Source organism: Antechinus flavipes, chromosome 3 (assembly GCF_016432865.1).
Source record: "Antechinus flavipes isolate AdamAnt ecotype Samford, QLD, Australia chromosome 3, AdamAnt_v2, whole genome shotgun sequence".
NCBI classification, from domain to species: Eukaryota; Metazoa; Chordata; class Mammalia; order Dasyuromorphia; family Dasyuridae; genus Antechinus; species Antechinus flavipes.
In genome coordinates this window covers 517,320,080-517,345,472 of record NC_067400.1, presented here as the reverse complement: position 1 = coordinate 517,345,472, position 25,393 = coordinate 517,320,080, and the positions used below count along the sequence as shown (strand labels likewise).

General features: G+C 37.0%; 1 protein-coding gene across 5 annotated transcripts in view; it reads left to right on the top strand.

Annotated features, from left to right (window-relative positions):
- EMSY (EMSY transcriptional repressor, BRCA2 interacting) overlaps positions 1-18,050 on the top strand; it is an 84,630-nt gene extending 66,580 nt beyond the window's left edge. For 4 of the 5 annotated variants that reach the window (XM_051987072.1, XM_051987071.1, XM_051987070.1 and 1 more), the window contains 7 exons: positions 151-315; positions 3,336-3,491; positions 4,717-4,758; positions 7,818-7,972; positions 10,916-11,488; positions 12,462-12,959; positions 16,319-18,050. In XM_051987072.1, the coding sequence (XP_051843032.1) occupies positions 151-315; positions 3,336-3,491; positions 4,717-4,758; positions 7,818-7,972; positions 10,916-11,488; positions 12,462-12,959; positions 16,319-16,513 (1,784 nt within the window). In that variant the 3' untranslated portion in view covers positions 16,514-18,050. The remainder of the gene's footprint in view (positions 1-150; positions 316-3,335; positions 3,492-4,716; positions 4,759-7,817; positions 7,973-10,915; positions 11,489-12,461; positions 12,960-16,318) is intronic. The other variant, XM_051987073.1, reaches the window with a different exon arrangement.
- The last annotated feature ends 7,343 nt before the right edge of the window (positions 18,051-25,393 follow it).

Here is a 25,393-nt window from a genome sequence, read left to right as displayed (position 1 = left end):
CTTTATAATTTTAATTATTTTTTCTGTGTTATTTGCACCTAACATCAAGGTAAAACAAAAAAAAAAAGAAAACCAACCCAGTAATTTTATACAAAAGTCTTTGTTTATGAAGATTTTTTTGTTTTGTTTTTATAACTTAATATAAAACAGATTCCCAGCCTGTAGTTCATGTAATTGCTTCCCGGCGTCAGGATTGGTCAGAACATGAGATTGCAATGGAGACTAGCCCTACTATAATTTATCAGGATGTATCCAGTGAATCACAGTCAGCTACTTCAACAATCAAAGCTCTCTTAGAACTCCAGCAGACAACAGGTATGAATCCACATGCTATCTTGAATGAAGCACATCGTCTCTTCATGGGTTTTCGTCATATTTTCATTGTTGCATCTTGGGCATATTTCATTCCTTTGTACTCACCTGTCATTATTGATCCAACCTGTTTGTCTCTGACACATGCAGGTTCTCTAAAGGAACAAAGAACAAAATTGTTGACAGAGGAAAGAAAAAAATGAGTCTTCTCTTCCCTTCTTGCTCAACGGAGTAACCTTATTATATTCCAAAACATTGAGGAGCCTGTCTTTTGGGTATTGGCTTTAAGATAGTTGTTATTTTTAATCAAGAGGAATGGAGAAGTAGGAATGAAGGATCTCCTCCCCTTTCTTCTGATGTTATCTGAGCCATTTTGAAGTCTTAAAACTACGTCCATAGCAGCCTCTGTCCCATAGCCTAGATTCTTGGTGGAAAGGCACTGCAGAAGCTTAGTTAGTCCTACCCCTTCCTGAGATGTGTGAAGCCTGTTTGATTGATGGTTTCCACTTGAAATCTCAAGCAAGCTTAAGGTACGTCCCTTCTTGCTAAGGTCACTCATCCCCTTGTTGGAAAATTCTGATTATCAGAAAATTGTTCCTTACATTGAATTGAAATCTATGTTCATGTCTCTTCCCTGTCGGGAATGAACTCCTTGAGGGTGCAGGAACTATGTCATCTTGGTCTTTGTGGACAGCATCCAGTGCATTGTGAGGACTCACTTGTTGATTGGTTGATTTCCTCCATTTGTCCTAGGACTGCCCTCTGAGATAATGCAGAATAACTCTTATTCCTCCTGTGCACATAGTAATTTGTTGTTAGACTCCAGTTTTTTTGTGTTTTCAGGTTATGGCAGAGAAATTATATTATTGATATAAACACTCTTCTGGATCTATAAAGTAGAACTTTGACAAAGGAGGTCTTCCAGTAGTTTGAGTAGTGAAATCTTGTTCAGTTATTAAAGTTCAGTTCCTTTTAGTGTGGCATCAAGTTACACTCTGTGTGTGTGTGTGTGTGTGTGTGTGTGTGTGTGTGTGTATCTCTCTCTCTCTCACTCACTCTCATCTGAGTCTGGTGAATGTTATTATAGAGAGGATTTTCTGTCTTTCCTAAGCATCCAACAAGTCTTTTGGATGAAAATTCTGTGGGATTAGATTAGTTTAATGTAGTTTGTATTCTTGGGCTGCCGCAGTATCTCTTGATGCCTCCTTGTGGCAGCAGTCATTCTGTCTTTTTGAGGGCTGTGGCCATGGTCCGAGTTCTTATAGGGCCTGTCATGTTAGAAAGACTGGGAACATGAGCTTGACAATAGACTAGGTATGTTGGGGAGTTTGTATTTGGCCACAGCACTTCACAGAAATTGTCTTCTGAGCTTTAGAATGCTGTGTTCTGGGTCACAAAAGAGTTGTAATTGAGGAAACCCCAAGAATAGGCATATTATTTAATTGTTTATTATTTGTTGTTTATTGTCTGTATATATCCTGGCTTCAAATTCTTTGCCTAGAACAAGACACAATAACTCCTTATCTATTCTGTCTTGCTTGACACAATCCTTTTCACCAGTTTATTGATTTCTCGCCATCTCACTTAGCTCGACAGCATTCCTAATCCAAATTCATAAGCACAGACTTAAAAAATAAAAATAACTTACCTTTGTATAATGTTATATACCCACAGTGAACCTTGTGTCCTTTACATATGCTGATCTTCATCATAAACTCATGATGTAATGTGAACAACATTATCCCCTAGAGAAACTGAGTCTCCTTAAGGGCAGAGTTGAGTCAGATGCAGCTCTCCTGACTCCAACCCTTGCTTTGCTTTCTTATTATACAAAGTCCAGTGGATGGACCAAGGTAAAGGGGAATATAACTTTACCCTCTGAGATCTTCTATATTTTTTCTTTTCCTACCTGCCAGTATATCTACAAAACTTGGCAGTTCTGAGAAATTTGCTATTTTTAATTGTATGTTTTCATTCATTGACACATACTATTATGTGAAAAACTGAGTTGTTATTCATTTGTTTTTGAGGTTGGTTTTTATGTTTTAGGAAAACAAACCAAAATAAATGGTTAAGGCTAATTCAAAAAGTTGTGGGCAGACATAAATTTCATTTATATGGTCCCCAGGATTTTAGGCAAATAAAATCAGGAGCAGGCATCCTAGGGAAGAGCTAAAGAAGAAAGAAATCACACCAGATTTTGCCATGAGGTGTGCTTTTGAAAAACCAGAAGCAGTCCCATAATGTCTTAGAGTTGGAGTAGGTTTCAGAAGTTATCTTCTTCAAACTATATCTTAAATAGAAATCTACTCTGAAATATCCCTAGCAAATAGTCTTCCATTCTCTACCTGAAGAGTTAAGTGTGAGTGTAGTGAAAAGAATTCTGTTTGTAATCAAAGAACCTATGTTAAAACTCTACCTATATTCCTTACAACCTGTATGATGTTGATCAGTTAACTTAATCTCTCTGAGCCTCAATTTCCACATCTGTAAAATGAGCGTATTGTACAAAATTGCATCTAAATCTATGACCCTGTGATCAGAGAGGAATCCCTCTTTACTTCCTCAGTAGCCTATTACATTTTTGGATAACTCTTAGATTGCTAGGAAGTTTTTCATTATGTTGAGACTGCATCTGCCTCTTGATAACTTGTACTATTTTGCCCATGACAGTGCTTGAATACTTGAATCAGTGTTCATATTGTCCCTAAATTGTTGTTCCTCTAAACTAAATGGCCCAGTTCCTTCAACATGCACTGTTTAATACGTAGTAGTAGCAGGGGCACTAGATTTAGCGTTACAAGACTTGATTTCTAACCCCAGCTTTGATACTTGTTAGCTAAGGTGACATGTAAAAATCATTTCTGGTATCTGTGCTTCAGGATCTTCCTTATTCTGTCCACTGACTGAGTAGTTTCCAGGACTTTGCTCTAGAAAATTTTTGTTCCATATCCCCAGGTGCTACTCTAGTTTGGGTATTTGTCTGAACTGCAAATGAAATTCCTTCTAACTCTCTTGAACAGTGAAAGAGAAATTGGAATCCAAACCAAGACAAGCCACTATTGACTTGAGTCAAATGGCAGTTCCTATTCAAATGGCCCAAGAAAAGCGGCGCTCTCCTGAGAGTCCGTCAATCGCTGTGGTGGAGTCAGAACTTGTCACTGAGTATATCACCACTGGTGAGTGACAGAAAAGTCATACCCCAAGGCTGGAAAAGCACCTTTTCTCTTTGAACCTGCCTCGTGTTCCCTTTTACTATAAATTTGTGGAAATAGGTTTTTAGCTCTCATTGGACTGGAAGTTCCTCAAGAGCAGGATCTGTCTTCTATCTACATTTATATCCCCAGTGCCATACACATAGTCAACACTAAAATGTTTGTTTAATTGTGCTTTTGGGTTTCATGGAATAGTGATTATTCTGGAGGAAAGAAAGGATAAATATTCATGTATTGCTTCCAGGATACTTCCAGTGCTAGTTTATATCAGTTTTAGAATATGCCCTGTTATTAACATCTGGAAAATACAGATAGTATGTTAATATAGTTTGTGAGTAATATAAGATTGCGAGATGATCATAAACAAATCCCTATGTTTAGGGTTGTAGATGCAGGGGGAAAATAGTATGATGAGGTTCATCTTTTAAATCAAATATTTTATTATAGCTATTGAAAAACAAACAAATCCTAGCACAGTTATTTAGTATAAAGGAGAAATCTGGATAGCCACAAATCTCCCTACTGCCTAAGGGTTATGGTGGAAAGCAAATGAAATATTTGATTAAAATGCATTTTAGCAGCAAAAAAGCTAATGAGATTTTTGAATGGCATATACAGAAAGGTTAAACAGGAAAGATAATATAGCTTCTCTTTCCCCTTCTCTGTTGAGACCACACCTGGAATACTGCTTTCTGTTCTGAACACTTCATTACCCAAAAGGTTTGTACAATTTGGAGGATGTTCAGAGAATAGCAATGTGAATAATTAAGGGGCAATATTTAAAGACTCTAGTCTGCATGGTTTTCTTAAGTGATGATTAAGGGAGAACATAAACTTCTAAATATTTGAAGGATGTTAATACAGAAGGAAAGGAATTACTTGACATTATTCCAGAACTCATAATTAAGAGTAATGGGCTGAAATTACCCCAAGGAGAAAATCTAGTAAAAACTTTGTTTTAAAAAAAAAAAAAGTAAATTAATGAAAAGAGTGTATGATAATCATAAAGGGAAAGGTGAATTTTTTTAAAGCCTTCTCTTTAGAGACATTTAACATCAGGCTTGAGAAAACAGTAGCAGGCATGCTTGGGAATCAGTCTAAATGCTTGGGGAAGAACTAAATGACATAACAGTAAAGATAGAAAATGACCTGTGATTTTTTTTCCTTTTTTTTTTTTTTTTTCCCCCAGAACGCACTGATGAGGGAACAGAGGTTGCTTTTCCCCTTTTAGGTAAGTAGTACACTTTTCTCTTAGTCCCATAATAGATGAAAAGTGGTGGTGTTAAAATAGATATTTTGTATAGATACATTCTATCTAATTTGATTAGATAGAGGAAGAATAAACTCCTGAAGAAAGGGAACAAGAAATACCGTGAGTAAAGAAGTAGAAGACATTTTCAAAAATGAACATTGTCCATTTTGAAAGAAGCTATCATCACAATATTATTAGATATATTTAGATATATTAGATACGATTAGATTTAGTAGGCATTTAACAAATGCATGTTAATTAACAGAGTAAGCCTTCTACATAGCTCAATTAAGATCACTCTCATTTCTTCTCCTTGTTTCCGCACTCATTTTCCCCTTATTCATCAATTGTGGCCAAATAAGATTTGTTAATAAAGCATCTAATGATAATAGTAATAGTTTAAATTTATATAATATCAGCTCATGTTTGTGTTATGTTTAATAATTTGCAAAAAACTTTCCATACAACAATATTGTGAGGTTATTAGCACACAAATGTGGCATCTAAGGCTTAGAAAAGTTAATAAGAGATTTTTGAGGCAGCTGTGTGATGTAGTGAATAAAATTCTAGGCCTGTGGTCAAAAAGACTTGAATTTAAATTCTGACTCCAAACGTTTACTAGCTATGTGGCCCTACGCAACTATTAACTTCTACCTGCCTCAGTTTCCTCAATTCTAAAATGGGAATAATAACAACATATCCCTCCCATAGTAGTTGTGAGGATTCCGTAAATTAACATCTGTGAAGTGCTCTGCAAACCTTAAGAGTACTCTGGAAGCATTAGCTCTTGTTTTTATACAGTTTGTAAGTGTAAGGATTGGAATCCTCCAAGTCAGCAGACTCTATCTCTGATTCTTTCCACTGGGCCTCTTATCTTAGCTCATGTTTCTATAACATTTAAAGTTTACATGAGTCTTTTCTTCTTTAACAACTCTGTTGGATACAGGGAAGATTCTGAAGCACAGAGATGGGAAATGATTTGCCCATGTCACCTAGCTAGCAAGTATCAAAACTGGGATGGGAAATCAAATCTTCTAACTCTGAATGTAATACTGTTACCACTACACTAAACTGCCTCTTCTTTATCTCCTTCTGTGTACTTCCTAGCCATTGGCACTTTTTTGTCTCTCCTGCCACATATGTACTAAAAGTTATTTTAAGAGGGGTTAATAATGTTTTGCATAGAAGACACAAATATGCATTCCATTTTATCTTATGGTTTTATCAGAAGTATACTCTTATTTTTTTCCCACTTCTTTTAATGTCTCCTGATGTTTCATTAGAGATGTTCATTAGGGTAGGCTGCTTATTTTTATATATGCATGACTGTAGTAGTATTTTAGAAGAGTTTTTGTTCTGATGCAAACTCTAACTCAGATATTTATTTTGGGTTGAGGACATAAGGTTATGACAGTTTTGGTTAAATTGCATAAATTTAAAAATATGTGTGTATCACAGTGAAATGTAAAATTCTGCTATGTTTATTTAAATAAGAAAATAAAAGCAGTAATCATGTAGGCTAACAATTTTATATGGTATAAGTTTTTGTATGCCACTAATATAAAATGTACACCTCTATTTATATGGAATGTGTAATAAGGATAGATTAACTCTGTTCTCATTGTGGAATCCTTGAGAGGTTTCAGATTTCAATCTTAATGTCATAAGAATGGGATTTTCTACATTAATTTCCTTTATGTTTGCCTCCCTCCTAGATATCCCAGCATGACCTTTCTAAGAATAAAACCAGTGCTCTGTGTATGTGTATGTGTGTATATATGTACGTGTGTGTGTGTGTGTACACACAAGCATGCATACACACACATATACATATATAGCAATCTGGGCCCTCCTACCATCAGAATATAGATGAAATTGAAAAAAATTACGGGCTTTTTGTGTACAGAAGATCCCTAGCTCATACTTGGCCTATTCTGTTTCCTGGCTGATTCAGAGCACTTATTCTATACCTTGTGAAATATTTCTAAAACCTATAGAACAGCAAGCATCAGATACTACCAATTATTTTCAAATTTTTAAATCAAAGCTGATAAAAGAAAATAGATCAACATCTTTTGATGTGAACTTTTAACTTATTCCTACTACTGCTTTAACAAACTTCCTTTTCTTTAACCTATATTTTCAAATGAGCTTTGTCTGGGTCAGAAGAAAGAACAGTTCATTTTCTGCTGTTTCACATCTCATTTATTTTTCCCTGTTTGCATTATGGCTTTCTAGTTTCCAGAATGCTTTTAATGCCCATTTTCTCATTGGCTCCTCACAATAGCTTTTTAAAGGAATCAGGGGAGGCATCATTCGTTACTCCTGTCCTGTCTAGAAGAGGAAATTGGGACTCCAGGAGCCTAAGGGACAGGTGTAGGCCATTTCATTGATTAAGTGGGTGAGCCAGAATTCTGGAAAGAACCCAAGACTGGGATTCTGAGGAATGTTGGAATCCTAGCTCTTTCACTTAACTCCTTTTGTGGCTTGGGCAAATTACTTCCTTTCTCTGTATTTCTGTTTCTCCTCTCTGTAAAATGAGGGGCTCAGGCTAGATGATCTCTGAGGACCATTTCAGATTTAAATTCTCTGATCCAACATCTAGAAACCAGATCTGACTCTTAAGTTCCCTGTTCTCTCCACTACACTATGATGTCTCACTTCTTCAAGAGCTCTGAGAATGCCAACCAGTGTCATGCTGAAGTCAGCTTGGAAAAACTTCCAACTATTTCAGGGTTAAATTTGGAGTGAGTGTTGAGAAAGTTAAAGCCCATGTAGCTCCACACTAATCTTGGAAACATTCAGTTTAGCAAATATTTAGCAATATGGGACTGATGTTCTCAATAAGATGAATGGAATAAGCCTCATTGAAAAAATTGGAGGAATGATCATTCAAACATCTATTCTCCCAAGCTAGGAACACAAAGGGCCTTTCTTTCCTTTGCCATGTAATCTCATGTACATTTGCTTAAAACTACTAGTGGTTTCAGATACTGTGGTTATTTCTGAAGAAATACCATTGCCTACTGTATTTGCAGTTAGCCATCGTTCCCAGCCCCATCAGCAGTCCTCCCAGCCCCAGCGGACTCTGCTTCAGCATGTGGCCCAGTCTCAAACAGCTACACAGACTTCGGTGGTGGTCAAGTCCATCCCTGCATCATCTACAGGCGCCATTACCCACATCATGCAGCAGGTTGTAATTACCCCCTTATTCCTTCTCTTCCATACCATCTGCAACTAATCCTTCCCTGTTTTAAGATTTCATCCTGCTTTAGGATCACTGTCTTCAGGTATCTGAGAAGTTATGTTTTGAAAAAGGGATCAACTTATTCTACTTAGCCAAGGAAAGCAGTACTAGGAGCAGTATGTGGAAGTTGAAGGGCAGCTCAGTGTAAGGAAAAACTTCCAACTAATCATTGCTGTGCAAAACTGGAATAGGCTGACTCATGGAGTAGTCAGTGTTTTGTTACTAGAAGCTGACAAATCAGAGGCATCTTGTCAGGGATGTTGTTCTAGGGGCTTGTGTTTGGGGAGATGGGGAAACAGAACAAGATGATCTCTGAGATCCCTTCCAGTTCTAAATCTATGATCCTACAACCTATCTATATCTTTATATCTGTTCTGTTTGGAAAGTATAAATGATTCCGTGATGTCTGTAACTCATAGAATATTTATTTCAAAAGAGAGGAGGAGTGATGGAAGAGTTGACTTTCCTGAAAATAAATAACCTGAAAATAATTAGTAGTTGAAGAGTCTTCTCTGTCTAGCAGTGAGCTTTCACATTTTAAAGAACTATTGCTACTCAATAAATCTTATTTTCATGAAGTCCGTCCACTCTGATGACCTATATTTGATCTGATAACCTTATATTTATTTTACTCTTAAGTCAGACTCTTAAGGGAGCTTAGAGGTGAGTAAAGTTCTAAAACATAATAGCATTTGGTTTGTCTGATAGTCTAGTTGTTTTTTGTAATTGGTAGTTAATCCTTGGTAGTTTATCCACAGTAGTGGCGTGTGCCTATCATCCTGGCTACTAGGGAAGCTGAGGCTGGTAGATTTCTTTAGCTTTAGGAATTCTGAGCTACAACTCATCAGTTGTATCACTGCACTAAATCAAGCATCAGTATGGTGAGTTTCCAAGAGCAAGGGACTATAAGGTTGTATGAAGAGGGATGAACCAGTCCAGATCAGAATTGGAGCGGCTTAGGGCTATTATACTGGTGCTGACTGGTGCCGGACTGAAGTCCATGACAGGCACTTGAACTAACTTGGACAAAATGGAAAACCCTGTTTTTTTAAAAGAAAAAAAAAAGCATTGCTAGGTTTGGTGACCACCAGGGAAGAAGTAGACCCTGTTTTTTTAAAAGAAAAAAAAAAAGCATTGTTAGGTTTGGTGACCACCAGGGAAGAAGTAATTCAAAAATCAAGGAAAACAGGGACTAATTAGAAATGTCAAGGTATTTTTCAGATAAAATCTTCCATTTTTTATCAGAATGATAATCAACTCTTGAGAAAATAATTAACAGATGCTGTATTGTTTACAGCTGATTCTTGAGGTTGATACTCCAAGAATTATTCCTGCTTTCAGAAAAGGAAACTGAGGTTCAAAGATGGGGAATGATTTGACTAAGAACTTCTTAGAAAACACTGAGAGTCAGACTTTCCTGATTTTAAATTCACTGCTTTTTCTACTACACTGTGCTGCCTAGCATTGGTGGTATACACATCTATTGTTCTAACCTGAATGCAAGGGCTTGGTAGGTGTCTTCTTGTTAGGATCACAGAATTATAGTATAACCTGCTGTAGCTTATCATAATTGCAAATAAGCTACATCAGAGAAGGAAAAAAAATAAACTCCTTAGAAAAAATAAAGAAGTAGCCTTGGACTTGAAACTGTATTGTCAAAGTGATAATAACATGTAACTCTTAGAATGTCAGTGCTGAAATGGATCTTAGAAACCCTCTAATCCAGATCTCCCCTTTTCCAGAGGAGGGAGACAGCTTCAGGAAGGGAAAATCAGAAAATCAGAGTTGGAAGGGGCCTCAGAGATGGTCTAGCATAGTTCTTGCTTGACTACCTTCTACAGCATTCCTAGCCAGCTGTTATCTGCTGCTTGAGTGACTCTGGTGATGGTGAAAAAACCATGACATCTTGAGGCAACCTGTCACACTTTAAAATAGCTCTGATTATTGTAAGGTTTTCCTTACATGAATTCTAACTCTATCTCTCTGCAACTTCTACTTATTTTTCCTAGTTTTGCCCTCTGGGGCCAAACAGAACAAATCTAACCCCTCTTCTCCATGACAACCCTTAAAATGCTTGAAGACGGCCCTCATAACTCCCTGTTAGTTTTCTTTTCTCCATACTAAACATCCCCAGTTCCTCCAACTGATCCTAGGACATAATTGCCAGTTCCCTCACCACCCTGATCATCTACAGTCTCCAGCTTGTCACTGTCCTTCTAAAATACAGCATCCCAAAGACTTGCCCAATTTCATACTGGCAAAGATATGCATTTCAGTTAAATACAGTAGGGGATGCACCTTGAAGTAAAAAGAACGTAGGCTGATCCCAGCAGAAATTATGATTTTTGACATAAGTGGGACAGTTTCCTTCTAAAACCATACTTTTTTTTGAAGGATCATTTTATGACTTCTGAAGATCTCAAATCTTGGACAAATTTTGAGTGATTCTCTTAATCCACTAATTTGAGGGCTTTTATACATTTTGTAGTAATGCAACTTGAACAAAAGGATTCTTCTGTGTCTCTAAAAAGGGTACAGCAGAGGGGTACCTGGGCTCTCAGAGACAAGGCCAATGGTGTTCAGGCTCTGGCAAGTTCTCGCCAAGCTGGAGAAGCTTTGCTTATGAGCCCAGTGACATCCTGTGTCTTTGTTGGAGGAACAAGCCTAGCTGAGGGTAGAAGGCTCTTCATCAGAGGGTTCGCCAGCAGAAGATGAATCTTTTTGGCCATAGCAACTCATAAGACAGCCCAATAAGACTTCTAAAGGGTTGCTGTCTGCATCAGCAGAGGACACATCCATAATGATGAAATCACAGCCCTTTTGAAGCTGAAGAAGTGGCAATGCAGGTGTTTTTATTGCTTCTAATTTGTTTCTCTCCCTTCCCCCTAGGCATTAAGCAGTCATACAGCTTTTACCAAACACAGTGAAGAGCTTGGAACTGAAGAAGGCGAGGTGGAAGAGATGGACACTTTAGACCCTCAGACAGGTCTGTTTTACAGATCAGCCCTGACTCAGTCACAAGCCCCCAAACCACAGAAGCCCCAACTGGAGCCGACTCAACTGCAAGTTAAAACCCTTCAGTGCTTCCAGACTAAACAGAAGCAGACCATCCACCTGCAGGCTGATCAGCTCCAGCATAAACTTCCACAGATGCCCCAGCTTTCCATCAGACACCAAAAGCTTACCCCGCTTCAGCCAGAACAAGCCCAGATCAAGGCTGAGGTACAGCATACCCCGCATCACCCGGGGGTCAAGGAAAGGCAATTGCCCCCGTTAATGGCACAGCCCCAACAGACTGTAGTACAAGTTCTGGCTGTGAAAACCACACAGCAGCAGCAGCAGCAGCTCCCCAAACTCCAGCAAGCACCGAATCAGCCAAAAATCTACGTGCAGCCCCAGCCCCCGCCCTCACAGGGCCCCCTGCAGCTCCCTGCAGCTTCTGAGAAACAGCCGGCGAGCCAGGTAACGGAATATTGATAGCATGCAAAGTTAGCCTGCTCTTTCAAGGAAAAAATGAAAACACCACGCACGGCCCAAGCATGGTAGCGGGGCTTTCTCCTGGCAAGAGGAAAAAAAAACGCACAACCTCATTGCGCTGGTAATACTTGTCCTGCCTGGAGGTTGGAAGTAGGAAAGAAATGTACTCATTAATATAGGAAGAAAAAAAATTGGTAGCGCACAGAACTTGATTTTTTTCAGTTTTTGTTTTTGTTTTTGTTTTTGTTTTTTTTTGTTTTTGTTTTTAATGAAATTACTTCAACATTGACCAACAGTGCATGGCATCCATGTCCCTAATTATTTTTATTTTTGTTTTTTTAGGTATAAAATATTATTCATTTCTATGCCCATAAATTTTTATTTCTGTGGCAATAAAGCTGAGTATACTGCAGTCTCCTAAGGATCTCCATTGTATGTCTTCCTTTGTAGTTTACATCACCATCTAGTAAAATTTGTCTCCTATTTTGCAGAAGCAATATTACGTATGGGCAATTAAAAAAATTAGACTGAGAAAAATCAGTGACTTTGGCATGATTAAATCAATATATCTTTTTTAAAAAAGGCAAAATCAAAAATTAACTCTTCTCTTGCCTTTTATTTGAAAAGGCCAAAGTGTGTACATATATAAACATATATGACATTATTTTTAAAGGGGACAATAGTGTTCCATTTGGGGATGTAAATCCCAAAGGAAAATGAGGCTGCTATGACTTTTTCCTATTAGGAGCCTTGGCTGGCTATTCAAGGAGTATTTCAACCTCTTCCCTCCTTCTCCAGCCTCTTTTTAAAAAATATTATCCTTATTTAAAACACTGAGCTTCAAACTGTCTTCCTCATGTCACAAATGTTTATTTTGCCATTTTGTCCAGGTGATATTGATTAGGTTTAAATCAAAGAGACCTAGCTGTAACACACAAAACCCAAATTTGATTTTCAGGTGGAGCAGCCAATTATAACTCAAGGATCCTCTGTTACAAAGATAACCTTTGAGGGGCGGCAGCCTCCCACTGTTACAAAGATAACTGGTGGCAATTCTATGCCTAAGCTGGCAGTGCCAGTGACAGGCATATCTCCCATGCAGGCATCTGAGAAGACAGCAGTCTCAGACATTTTGAAAATGTCTATGATGGAAGCTCAGATTGACACAAATGTAGAACATTTGATAGTGGATTCCCCCAACAAGGCTATTGCCACTAATAAACTCCCTGGTGAAGCAGACTCGTCACCCTCTACTCAGGTGGTGGCAGTAGGGCTGGCGACTTCTACTCCTCAGCAACAGAAATGTAGAGAGTCCTGTTCAAGTCCTTCTGCCATTGGCCCATCTTTAACACGGAAAATCGAAGCACCAGGAGTACCTACAACAGGCCAGTTCATACGTATTCAGAATATAGGCCAAAAGAAAGCTGAAGAGAGCCCTGCAGAAATTATTATCCAGGTAAGAGTTGGCAGGAAAGTGAGAGAGTCTGGGGATGTTTGAAGAATGGTTGTGCATGTATGTTAGAAAGTTACAGAACTACCTTTTAAATCCTTGGCAGCAAGGAGAAAAGAGAAGATGTTTTTTAAAAAAATTATGTGATGAAAGTGCTTTTTAGGATGACAATGAAGATGTCATTTAGTTATAAACTCTCTTTCTTTAAAAAGATCAAAAAACCTTGTAGCTGTTACCTAATTCCTACAGTACTCTTGGGAATTGAGGACTTTGTTTTATATAATTAGATACTTAGCCATCCATCATACTTATTTCAGCAAGTTGATGCTAATATCAGCCAAAAAAGCCCTAGTGTTTAAGCCCCTTTTAGGTGATCCCCCAGCTTTTTTTCCATGAGAACTAAATTACATGCATTTTTCAAGTACCATTACCTTAATTCTTAGCCTTTTTGCATTTTATTATATAGCAGAAACATCATTTAACTGATCTGGAGAATAGATGAGTAGGATTCTAGAATCCCAGAATCAAACTGTCTCAAGGCTTATCTAGTCTAATCGGTTATCAATACATGAATATTCTTGTACAACTTTCTTGACTATGGCTCCTATAACCTTAGTGTGAGCACCTTCAATGTTGAAAGACTGTGATGTGATCTGTGAAGAGATGCTGCCTCTGAAGGCAGCCAATCATTTTTTGGCTAGCTGCTGTCATTAGAATGTTCTTCCTTCTCTGGAGATAAACCCCACCTCCCTGGAACAGCTTTTCTTGCTCATGGTTTTACCTCTGACTTTTACCAAAATATATGTGCTCTGCCCTAGGACAACCTATTAGACATGGGAAGACAGCTATTATTTTATTTACTTCCTTTGCTCACTTCCAGGGTGCCTTATAACATATTCCCCAGTTCCTTTAGTTGCTTCTTACATGAGATGGTTTTGAGTCCCCTCCTCATTCTGGCCTCCTTCCTTTGGACGGACCCCAGTTTTAACTCAGAAATTTTTGTTATACCCAGAACTAGCCATAAAATATTTTTGTTTCAATTCTAATTGTTATATTAACTTTTAATGTGTCTGCATCCTACTTCTTGCTTTGGTAAACAAAGGCTAATGAATATTATTCTTGAATGGCTATCTTGCAGTTCCTTTAATCCTTTACTTTAGGCATTATTTATCATTGTACAGTGATTGTAGATTTAGGAGAAATAGAAAAGGCTGAAAGTATACAGGGGTGTGTGTCTGCATGAGAGAGAGAATATAGGACTTTGTGTATAGGTGGGGATGGAAGGAAGCAATCTCAATTTTTGATGTTACCCTGTTTATTTTCTTTTGATTTGTAGCTTTATAGCTCTTAAATTAGAATGCCAAAGGCTCATTGGTTCATTGGATTTAAGGTTGAAAGAAACCTTAATGATTATTTTACAAATGAGGAAACTAAGTTTCAGAAAGGGCAAGCCAGCCATTAAGTGGCAGAGTTATTAATATTTGATTCCAAGTCCTCTGACTCCAAAACCATTGTTCTCAGAGGACATAGAATAGGTAAGAGTCTAGGAGTATTTAATCAAAGATTGGATAATAAATTCTGGTTAATTAAGATTTTAGAGTAATGTCAGCCATAATTATTCACTGTGTCATGCTCTATGATGCAGTTGTAAGACCTTCCCTTCTTATTGTTCTTCTGGTCCTTGCCCACCATCAGTCAGTTTGTGAAAATACTAATGTTAGCTCAAGAAAAATGGAACAAAGTAGGTAAATGGACTATGGGGGAAATAAGATTCATAATTTATTTTAAAACTAAATAGAAATGATTTGAATTATCCACACTGTTTTCACCTCTCTGTAATAGCAGATGTTTTAAGGAGCTTTATGTTACAGAAAGAGGACTGTAAAAAGACTTTAATTGTGGCACAGTTACAGCCATGCTACTCATACTGGACAAGTCCTTTCCCCACTTGGCTCCTCTGTTTGCTTACCTTCTAAAAGCAATGGGTTTAACTAGATGATTTCTGTGGTCCCTTCCAGTTCTTAACCATTCCATGAATTGGCTTCAGCTTTCATAGGGATATTATTGACACATACTTATAGTCTCTATAAACAGTAGAATCACTAAATTAGAATTCAGTAAAAGATCCTTAAGGATTAATGAAAGATATTTATAAAAACACTTTGATTTCTCTAAGGGAATAATAATAATTATTGGGTTTTTTTATAGTATTCTCAGGTTTGGAAAATGCTGTGTGTGTGTGTGTGTGTGTGTGTGTGTGTGTGTGTGTGTGTGTGTGTGTGTGTATTATCTCATTTGAAAGTGCTATTCAGACAGTATGTTGTATTACTACATATTTAGGAGGAATAGCATTTTAATAAGCTTAAAAGGGCATATTGCCATCTTATAAATATGTAGTTAGTCTGACCATAAATAATAGTTTTAGAATTTTAAAGGGCTTTCTAATTAAGCTAGCATAATCATCTCATTTTATATATGTGGGTACTGAGACCCTGAGAAAGTACATTAGCCCCTCTTGTAAGTTCCTTAATCAAGTAAATAGGATGGCCATGACTAGAACTCTGATTCCCAGGCAGGTGATAATTCTCCAGTGCTTGATTTTTTCCCTTTCTTTGGCCATGGAGGATGATATTAATAAAATAGAACCAGCACTTGAGTGTGTTCAGTTGCCATCAGGATATGATGTAATAAATAATTTATTTATATCTAATATATAATTTCTTATATCATGAACTGTCTTTGACCCCACACAGCAGTCTGCATATTTCAGGTTTGATTTTTTTTTTTTTTTACTTTAAATGTACCCTTATCAAATGAACTAAGAAAGTTAGCTAAGGCATGTCTTAGTAAATGCTATTATAATAATATTTTAAAAAAAGATTATTTACATATATTTCTTTAGATACACAGTTACTCCATCCTCAGTTTTATGACATAACATACACATGACCACACATATAAAGTGTAAAATATCATTTTGGCTTGTAAGGAATCTTAGAGAATATCTAATCTGGTCTATCTCTGCTATCATCTCATTATATGACAAGTTTTCCCCCTGTATGTCTCAATTTTTTCATCTTCATCTCTAGAATGAGACCAGACTAGATCTCCAAAATCACTTCGAGCTCTAAGATTCTGTGATTGTAAGGTCAGAACTGTATCTCCAGATCTTTTCCTTTCTTCTAATCTTATAACATTCCTCTAGCAAATGCCTTTGAAAAGCATTCATCATCCAACTTCCATGCTGTGGTCTCTTATTAGTGGTCACTATCTCTTTAGTCTTTATTCCCCAAGACCCCCACCCTATTCTACCCCCTGGTCTATTTCAGAGGTTAAAACTTTGTCATGTGTGTCTTCTGTTACAGACCATCCCTCAGTATTCCATTCCTTGTCACTCCAGCTCCAATGTGGTGGTAGAGCCCAGTGGGTTTCTTGAACTCAATAACTTCACTAGTCAACAGCTGGATGAAGATGAGACGGTACTGGAGCAGGACTTGGACAGCAGCACAGAGGAGGGGACAGAACCCAGCCCTTCTCAGAATTCAGCCGAACGGTCCTAGTGTTTTGGACACCAGAGTGCACTTTAAAAACCTGCTGGGTTCCCTTCCCAGGTGTCCAGGGAATCCCTTGTATTTTGATGTATAGAGAGCACTTTGCAGTTAGTTATGCCGTGGAATCCTGAAATGACAGGTGCATTTCACCAAGGTGTTGCTGCCAAAGCACCATTTTAAAACTTGAGTTGAAACTCACAAGGGTGGAATGTCCTTTTTTTTTAAAAAAAAAAAAAGAATAAAATAAAGTTTAAAAAAAATAAAGGAAAAGGAAAAAAAAATTCAAATCTGCAACAACTTGAGATCTGATGTTTGAACTTCTCTTGGACTATAATCAGATACAAAACTTTGTCCAGCAGTGAAGAGAGACTTTTCCTGTTTTTGTTTCTCAGTTGGCATCTGCTAAACAAATACCATTGGAAAGGACTATGAATGGACATTGTGTTTTTAGAAAAGCACACCAGGGACAGTTTTAAATATATATATATTTTTTGCAAAGCCCCAGGAAATGTTGAGCTGGTGACGATTTTGCACTTGGCCCAATTCATATTGAATTACTAAAAACTTAGAAATATATTAGCACTAAAGCTTTTTTGGGATCCTTAAAAGAGGTTTGATCATTCACTGTTGGTCACATGTGGATTTGATGGCTGTCTTTGAGGCTTGTATACTTTCACAAGTTGTATGCTAATTTATTTACAAAACAATATTCTTAGAGCCACAGGCAGCACTATTCACTTTCTGTTTAAATGTAAAGATTTTAAAACAGGCCTTGCCCTTTTTGACATACTCCTTTTAATTCCTTTAGGAACACATTTTTGGAATATACCTGAGAGGATGTTTCACTGTGATGTGGAGGGAAAGAAACTTTGAGCCTAAAAAAATGTTCATTCAAATTAGGAAAATATCATAATTATTTACAGGATGAGTTCTTACTGTGAAATTGCACATTTATATTGAACTAAGGATTTGAGAAAACACACATACATATGTATACTCACACATTCGCCTCTTTCATGTGGTTATCTACCCCCTTGTGAATGTACAAACGTTCAGTTGCTATTCTAAGCTTACTATGTTTTAAAGGTGTTCTACCTTCTTAGGGCACAGTCTATTCAAGCAATATGTTTGGGTCTTGTGATCACTGTATGTCACAGATAGAAAGGGGGTGGGTGGGGGAGGGAAGTGGACTTGGAGGGTTAGAGAGTCAGTTTTGACCAGTTGTGGAAAAGGAAACAGTACTTTTCATTTTTTAAAATAATGTAAATAAAATAAGTTTTTAATGGTTTTATATAGATTTCACTATAAATAAGCATTTTAAGACTTTGAAAAATTGTTGACCTGTATATATATATATATGTGTGTGTATATATATATATATATATCAGCATAACTGCCCAATTTTTTGGTGCTGAAGTACTGTAAGTAGAATTCATCAGCAGTCTCCTAATTTTTGCGTCTACGTTTTTTTTAAACTGTGATATTGTAGTTAATAAATTCCAACTAAAGGAACACTGAGGATTCAAATATAAGAATTCAGAAGATATACTGGTTTGTTGGTTTTTTGGTGATGATTATAGCTATTTCTAATTAAGTAATCGTTTGACTTGGTAACCTATAGATGGAGCTGTTGTATACCATTTAAATGTGTTGACACTAGTCATAAAAATCTTTGAAACTTTGATTCTAATAAGTGGTAGCAATGAAACAAGAATTTAAAACTGAGTAGCAGTCTAGGGCTATTTATGCTGTACCATGTTTGAGTTTTAATTATGGGTAATATGATAAGGGGTTCTGAAGAATTAATATACTCTAATATTATCTTCTATTTATCAAGTTTAGCCTTAATTGATTTCAAATCATTATGCCAAATTGAACTGCTGTGGGCATTAAAAAACAATTTTTTAAATATTGATATTGTCAGATTAGAATCATAGAACCTTAAAGTTTGAAGATACCTTAGGATAAAGATTATCAGAGGTAGGAGGGATCAGAGAATACAGAATGTATTTTTATTAAGACCTTGGAAAAGAATAAAGGTGTGGATAGCATACTTCTCAAATTTTCAGATGCTGATAATAGCAGGAATGCTAACCTTAGACAACAATATCTAAGAAAACTTTGGCAGGCTCAAACATTTGAATTGAAGATCAAATTTAGTAAGAATCAATGTAAAGTTTTGTAGCTATGAAGCCAGTTTTTAAAATATGAGATGAAGAATCCCTAGTGGAATGTGATATCCAAGAAAGCTTATCTATAGATCCTGAGGAGCAGTCCTATGCTTCCTTATCCTGCTAAGAATGTGAAACACTGTGTTCAAGTTCCGAGCACCATATTCAAAGAAGGGCATAAAATCAAAGGGTAACCAGGAAGGTAAAAGGTCTCAAATCTGTGTCATCCAAGTATTGTCTGATGAAATTCGAGATCTTTAGCCTAGAGAAAAGAAGACTGGGCATAGGGAAGACATGAGAATTTTTTGAAAGGCAGTTATGAAAGAAGGATTTAGATTTGTTTTCTTTGACTTCAGAAGGCACAACCATTGTTTTCTTTTTATTAAGTCATTTTTTATTCTCCATTAGCCCATTTAGGGTTTTCTTGGCAGAGATACTGGAGTGATTTGTCATTTTCTTTTCCAGCTCATTTTATAGATGACAAAACTGAGGTAAACAGGCTTAAGTAACTTGCCTGAGGTCACATGTCACAGTATCTGATACCAGATTTGAACTCTCAAAGCTGAGTTCTCCTGACTCCAGACCAAAGCACTCCATTCATTATGTCACCCAACTGTCCCTAAAACAAAGAATAATCAATAGAAATTGCAGTGCCATTTTTAGGCTTGAAGGAGAAAACTTGTAAACAATTAGAATTGTCTCAAAATGGAATAGCTCCTCTAGCTCTATCAGATTCCTCCTTGCTGAAAATCTTAATGAAAGATTGGATGATCACTAGTTTGGGGTGTTATAGAAGGAATTTGTTTTCATGTTTAGGTTGCACTAGTTGGCCACTAAGGTCCATTCCAATTCAAAAATTCTGTGACTTTGAAAACTTAGATGCCTTCCCCTTACCTTGTAGATAAGGAGACAGAAGTCTGGAATAAGGTTACACCCATAGGAATCATTAACAAAGTTAGGACCAAAACTTAAGTTTTCCCCAGTCCAGGTTTTTTTTTTTTTTACTCGAATGTGCTGTAAAAGAAGTAATGTGTAATAGAAATCAGAATGCTAGACTTGGAATCAGGAGTATATTCAGATCCTATCTCAGTTATTTAACTAGCTATATGACCAATGACAAATTGGTCTCAAATTACATTCTCAGGAGCTCAAGTAACTAAAAGTATAAATTTAAAAGTTAAATATTAAAAGTTGAATATTTCCATTGGTAGAAGGAGTTTATACATTGGGAATTCCTTTTCTAATGAAATCAAAGGTCCTTATACTCATATATGTGTGTATATATATGTAGTATACATATATATGACATTTATATAGCTCCTTTTCTGCAAATGTAGGTAATGTACATTATATTATATGTATGTAACTTTTTAGATACATTCTCTTAGTCCTCATAAGTATTTGAGATAGGTTATATCAAACTTCAAATTCACGAATAATGACTTAACTTTTTTATTACCTACTTCTCTTAAGATCATTTTCTAGATCAGGGCTTCTTAAATTTTCTACTTGTGACCCTAGGTCTATAAAATAGGTATATAAATCAAATAATGATAACGATTTCATGACCCCCACATTTTGTTATAAGACCCCATATGGGATAGTGAATCACAGTTTAAAAAGCAGGACTCTTAAGTGACTTAACCAAGTAGTGTTCTTCCCCTTTTCAAGGTTATGGAAAAGGAAATAACAAGGTTATTTATATTACCAATCCATAAATGGACAAACAGTTGCTTAAGTCATAAAAGTGTTTCTCGTTAAGCTTTGAATTTGGCTTTTCTATTTTTTTCCTTACAATTCAATCTTCCCTCCTCCACCTTTTTTTGAGTAGGGAGTACGTATTTGTATTTATCTTTTTTTTTTTTTTTTTTTTCCTGTGTGGTCTCATTTCCCCTAGAATACTGGATCAGAGGACATTTCATCCAACTCCCTATCCAATGGATCAGGCTCCTCAGTAACATCCCAACTAGTGGTCATTCTGTCTTGACCATGTCTACTAAAGGGAAGCTTAACTTCTTTCTGTAGCAACGCCTTCCATATTTGGACATTTCTGATTATTAGGAAGTCTTTGCTTATATGGAGCAGAGTTGTATTTCCCTCTCACCTTACTGCCCCTATGGTGTTCCTAATTCCTCTGTTTGAAGATAACAATCTTGTTCCCATCATTCTTAGACTTACCTGAACCTCATGGTTTCATAATCTTCACTTCCTAACCTTGTCATTCTCTGAACATTCCCCATCTTGTTAAGGCTTTTCCTAAAATTTAGAAACAGAACCTCAAATGGGGTCTGACTGTGCCTGAGGATTTTCTGAGAAGTGCATCAGACTGACTGAATCTTTGCCTAAAAAGTTGTTTCAAGTTAGAAGATTGTTGTTTCTTCTTTATTCCATGCAATTTCCCTTCTACTTTCTTCTCTTCTCCATTATGAATTAAGGACCTCCTTTGAGTCTGTCCTTAGAAAGAATAAAGCCCCCATCACTTGCCTGGAAACTTTTATGAAAGGTATTTGTATTTAGCACAATAGTGCTGTTTTCACTATTGTCTATTCCTATTCTTTTTTTTTTTTTTCCCCTAGGATCATCACATTGAGTGATACAGTGGAAAGAGTTGATTTTATTATCAGAACATGAGTTCTAAACCCAGATCTCTCACTTTAATTGCTTGTGTGACCTCAGTGAGTCAGTTCACCTAATCAAGACTTCAGTTTTTTCAGTTGTAAAATGAGCATGTTGGTTAAGATTCCTTCCAACTCTTAACTGATCCTGTGATCCATTTAAACCTTGGGGATAGCTAAGAGATCCTCTAATCCAAAATACTCATTTTACAGAATAAACTAGCCTTTGAAGAAGGAGTAAGATTTCAGCAGGTGGATAGAAGTGTATGGGGGGGGGGGTGTTCAGTCATGGGAAATGGCATGAGCTTGAGATACTAGAAAACACTGGATTTATTTGGAAAGTAGAGAAGTCACATTTGGATGGAGCTTATGAAAAGGAGTAATAATGAGATAAGACAACAAAAGTGAAGATTCTAAGATCTAGAGCTAAAAGGGCCTTTGGATCTAGTTTATCCCCTTCCACCTTCAGTGTGACAGGCTTAGAAGAGGGAAAGTGAAATACATGGTCATCCCGGAAGGCAGCCAAGCTTCAAACAAGGTCTTTGCTCTCTACCCTATCATTTATATTTTGGAGAAGGCTTTAAATACCAGGATAAGGAGTTTGGACTTGATATGTGGATCCAGGGGGAGCTTTTGTATTAAGCAGTGTTCTTAGCTGTATGCCCAGAATGTGAAGAGGGGAGACTGGATATTAAGAGGCTGACTGTTGTAGTCTAGAAGGGGAACAATAAGGATGAATGAATATAGATGTGAATGAAGAGAGGGTGGCTGTGAAAGATACTACCAGAGGGCAGCTACGTGGTGCAGTGGATAGAGTACCAGCCCTGAAGTCAGGAGGATCTGAGTTCAAATGTGACCTCAGACACGTAACACTTCTTGTGTGACCCTGAGCAAGTCACTTAACCCCAATTGCCTCAGCCAAAAAAAAAAAAAAAAAAGATACTGGGAGAGGTAGAATTGACTGGATTTGTGACCTGATTGGGGAGGAGGTAGGGAAAGGACAAGGGAGAAGAATCAAAGAGGAGAGATGGAAGTCCTGTCTCTGTGTAACTGGGAATATGGCAATGCCATCAGCAGAAACAAATCAACAAAAATAGGGATGGTAAGGAAAGACACTGTGCTAAATGCTAGGAATACAAAAAGGGTAATCCTTGCCCTTGAGGAGTTTACAGTCTAATGGAGGATATAACTTGTAAACAGATATATGCAAGGCAAGCCATGTGCAGGATAAATAGAAAATAATTAACAGAGGGAAGATACTAGAATTTAGAGGAGTCAGGAAAGGCTTCCTTTAGAAGATGGGAATTTAGTTGGGATTTAAAGAAGCCAGAAAAGTCAGTAGTCAGTATGGAGGAGGGAGAGAGCATTCTAGGCATGGGGGTTAGTCTGATAAGTGTGTTGTAACTTGGAATTTTAATATATTATTATGTCCCAGTGATGATTGTTTCCAATTGTTTATACCATGTGCCCAGATAGAGATAAGTCGCAGATTTAGAAAATCTCGGAATTGGAAGGAAAGAGAATAAACATTTGTGTAGCACAATGTATCAGGCCCTCTACTAAGTGCTCTACCAATATAATCTCATTAGATCTTTACAACTCTATGAGATATATGCTGTTATTGTTCCCATTTTACAATTGAAGAAACTGTGGCAAACTGTTAAGTGACTTGCTCAAAGTCACATAGCAAGTATTTAAAACTGTATTTGAATTCAGATGTTCTGTACTCCGGTCCAGTGTGCTTTATTAATTGCTCCATCCACCCAGCTCAGAGTGTGATCCTTACTAAATCGGGAAGTAAATCTCTAAAGATTCTTAAGTTGCAAAAGCAGTGAATTGGGAAAAGATGTTTAAAACAACAAAAATTCTGATGAGATTTTTTTTGAAGTTATCATTTTGATTTTCCAAGTAATTAGTCAAAAAGAGAATTTGACATCTAAACAATATTCACCTTTCATTCGGCATTTAAGCAGCATCTACTATATAGAGAGTCCCATGCTAGACACTGCAGAATATGGAGATAATAATACAACTCCCATTTCTCTCGTGCTTTAAGATTTACAAAATACTTTAATTGCATTTTACAAAAGAGCAAGTGGGGCCCAAAGAGGTGGAATATTTGTTCAGGATCACAAATCTTGGCAAGTATCTGAGCTAAGTGAGTCTTTGGTTCCACTATCTCCTGATTCTTTTAAGTCTAAGACTCTTAAAATGACAGCACATAAATGAATAAGTGCAGAGGTGGTAAGAATGGACTAGACTTAGTTAAGCCTTTGTTTTCAAACAAGTTTGTAGTTTAGAAAGAAAGACAAGATATAGAGAGAGAACAACTCATATCTATAATGCTAAATTTTGTGAAGTGCTTTTCCTGTTGAGATAAAGTGGTACAAGCATTATTGTCCCCATTTAACACATGAGAGAACAGACCCTATATGACTAAGTGATTAGTTAACCATCATACATCTATTTAGTATCTGGTGAAAATTTTGAATTTATTCTGATTCCATGTCCCATTATCGACCTACTTACCAGGGTCAAATTCAAATTGAAATATGCTAAGTGCCCCCCAAAAATAAAAAGTGCCAGAAAGGAGGGATCAAGTAACTGTGTTCAGCTTGAAGTCAGGAGACCTGAATTCAAATTTTATTGCTGTGTGATCGTAGATTCATCTTCTCAGTATGTTAGCTTCATCCTCTGGATAATGGATACAATACCTCCCATTTCCTATTATATAGGCTGATCGATGAGAAAGTGCTTTATAATTCTTAAATAGCTATAGAAATGTGAATTATTATTGATAGTTGGCACCTGACAGGAGTGTGTATGGAGGCGGGGAATCATTACAGGCATATGAAATATAGAAGCAAGAATGCCGGGTATACCTTGTCAGATATATCACCAGAAAGCTAGGAGTTTCTGTCCCCCAGGTAAGTGACACAAAATATTCCCTTAACTGAGCTATAGAGGAGACAGACCTTAAGATACTTGATTGGAGATGCTGCTGAGGACACTACTCAACAGAGTTGGGGATGAAGATGAAGAAGCAGGAAAATTTCCAGTGTGGTTGATAGCTTACTATTTTAACTAAACATTTTTGCCAAGTAGGTACTCTTATACCTTTTTTGTGTGTTTTTTGTATTACTGAAGCCTTTCAAGTGTGATTGATACTTCTTCATTTCAAAGCAAAATTGTAGTCATCTTAAATGAGATCAGTAATCATTCTGAAAATTTGACTTATTTATATAAGAAAAAACGAGTGGATGAAGAATGATATCTGGAATGATAGTAGTTGAATAGATAGCTTATAAAGTTTCTCTACCAGAACACTAAAAGCAGACAAAGGATTGGACCCCAAGTTGAAGAGGAGGATGACTGAATGCTATTCAGTCAGATTATATTTGGGAAATTTCCAAAATTTTAAAATAATCTTGAGTTTCTCTTTCAAACAAGGGTCTATCCTTTTAAACCAATATTTTTTCAGTAGTATTATATGATTGCATTAAAAGCAAAAGATTAAGGGTGTAGGATGTTCGGAAAAGAATAGTGCCTATGGAATGAGGGCTGTCAAACCCTTTTCAGGGCTGCTTTCCAACTCAACTTTTATTTGTGGCTCTAAGAAACTATAACATGTTCAGTGGCCACACCTAAATAAACCATTTTGGCAGATAAGCTAAACTGGTTTGAAGGTAACCAAGGAGTCTCAAACCCATTGGTGAGTTATGGGGTTGTCTACCCCAAACACGAAGACTTCCCCAAGCAGAATGGGCAAATGAGAAAAGTTTTTTCCAATGACCATGAAGGCGGTTGAAGCAGGGACTAGGGAGTGCTTAGGACTTGGTTACCAACATCATCCACTGCATCCGGAGTCATCACCAGGCATCTTGACTTTTGGCTTACCACTGAACTTTGATGGCTCTGGAAAAGTGAAAACAACAATTTTGTGCAATCCTTGCCTCACTGAAATCCAGTTTATGTGCTGTGAGTCAAAAAACAACCCCATGCCATTTTACCATTTTTGCCCATCTCAAAAGTCCTGTGTCAACAGGCAAGCAATGAAGCAACAGGTACAGATACAGGGAAGTTATAGTCACAGCCCTGCCCGC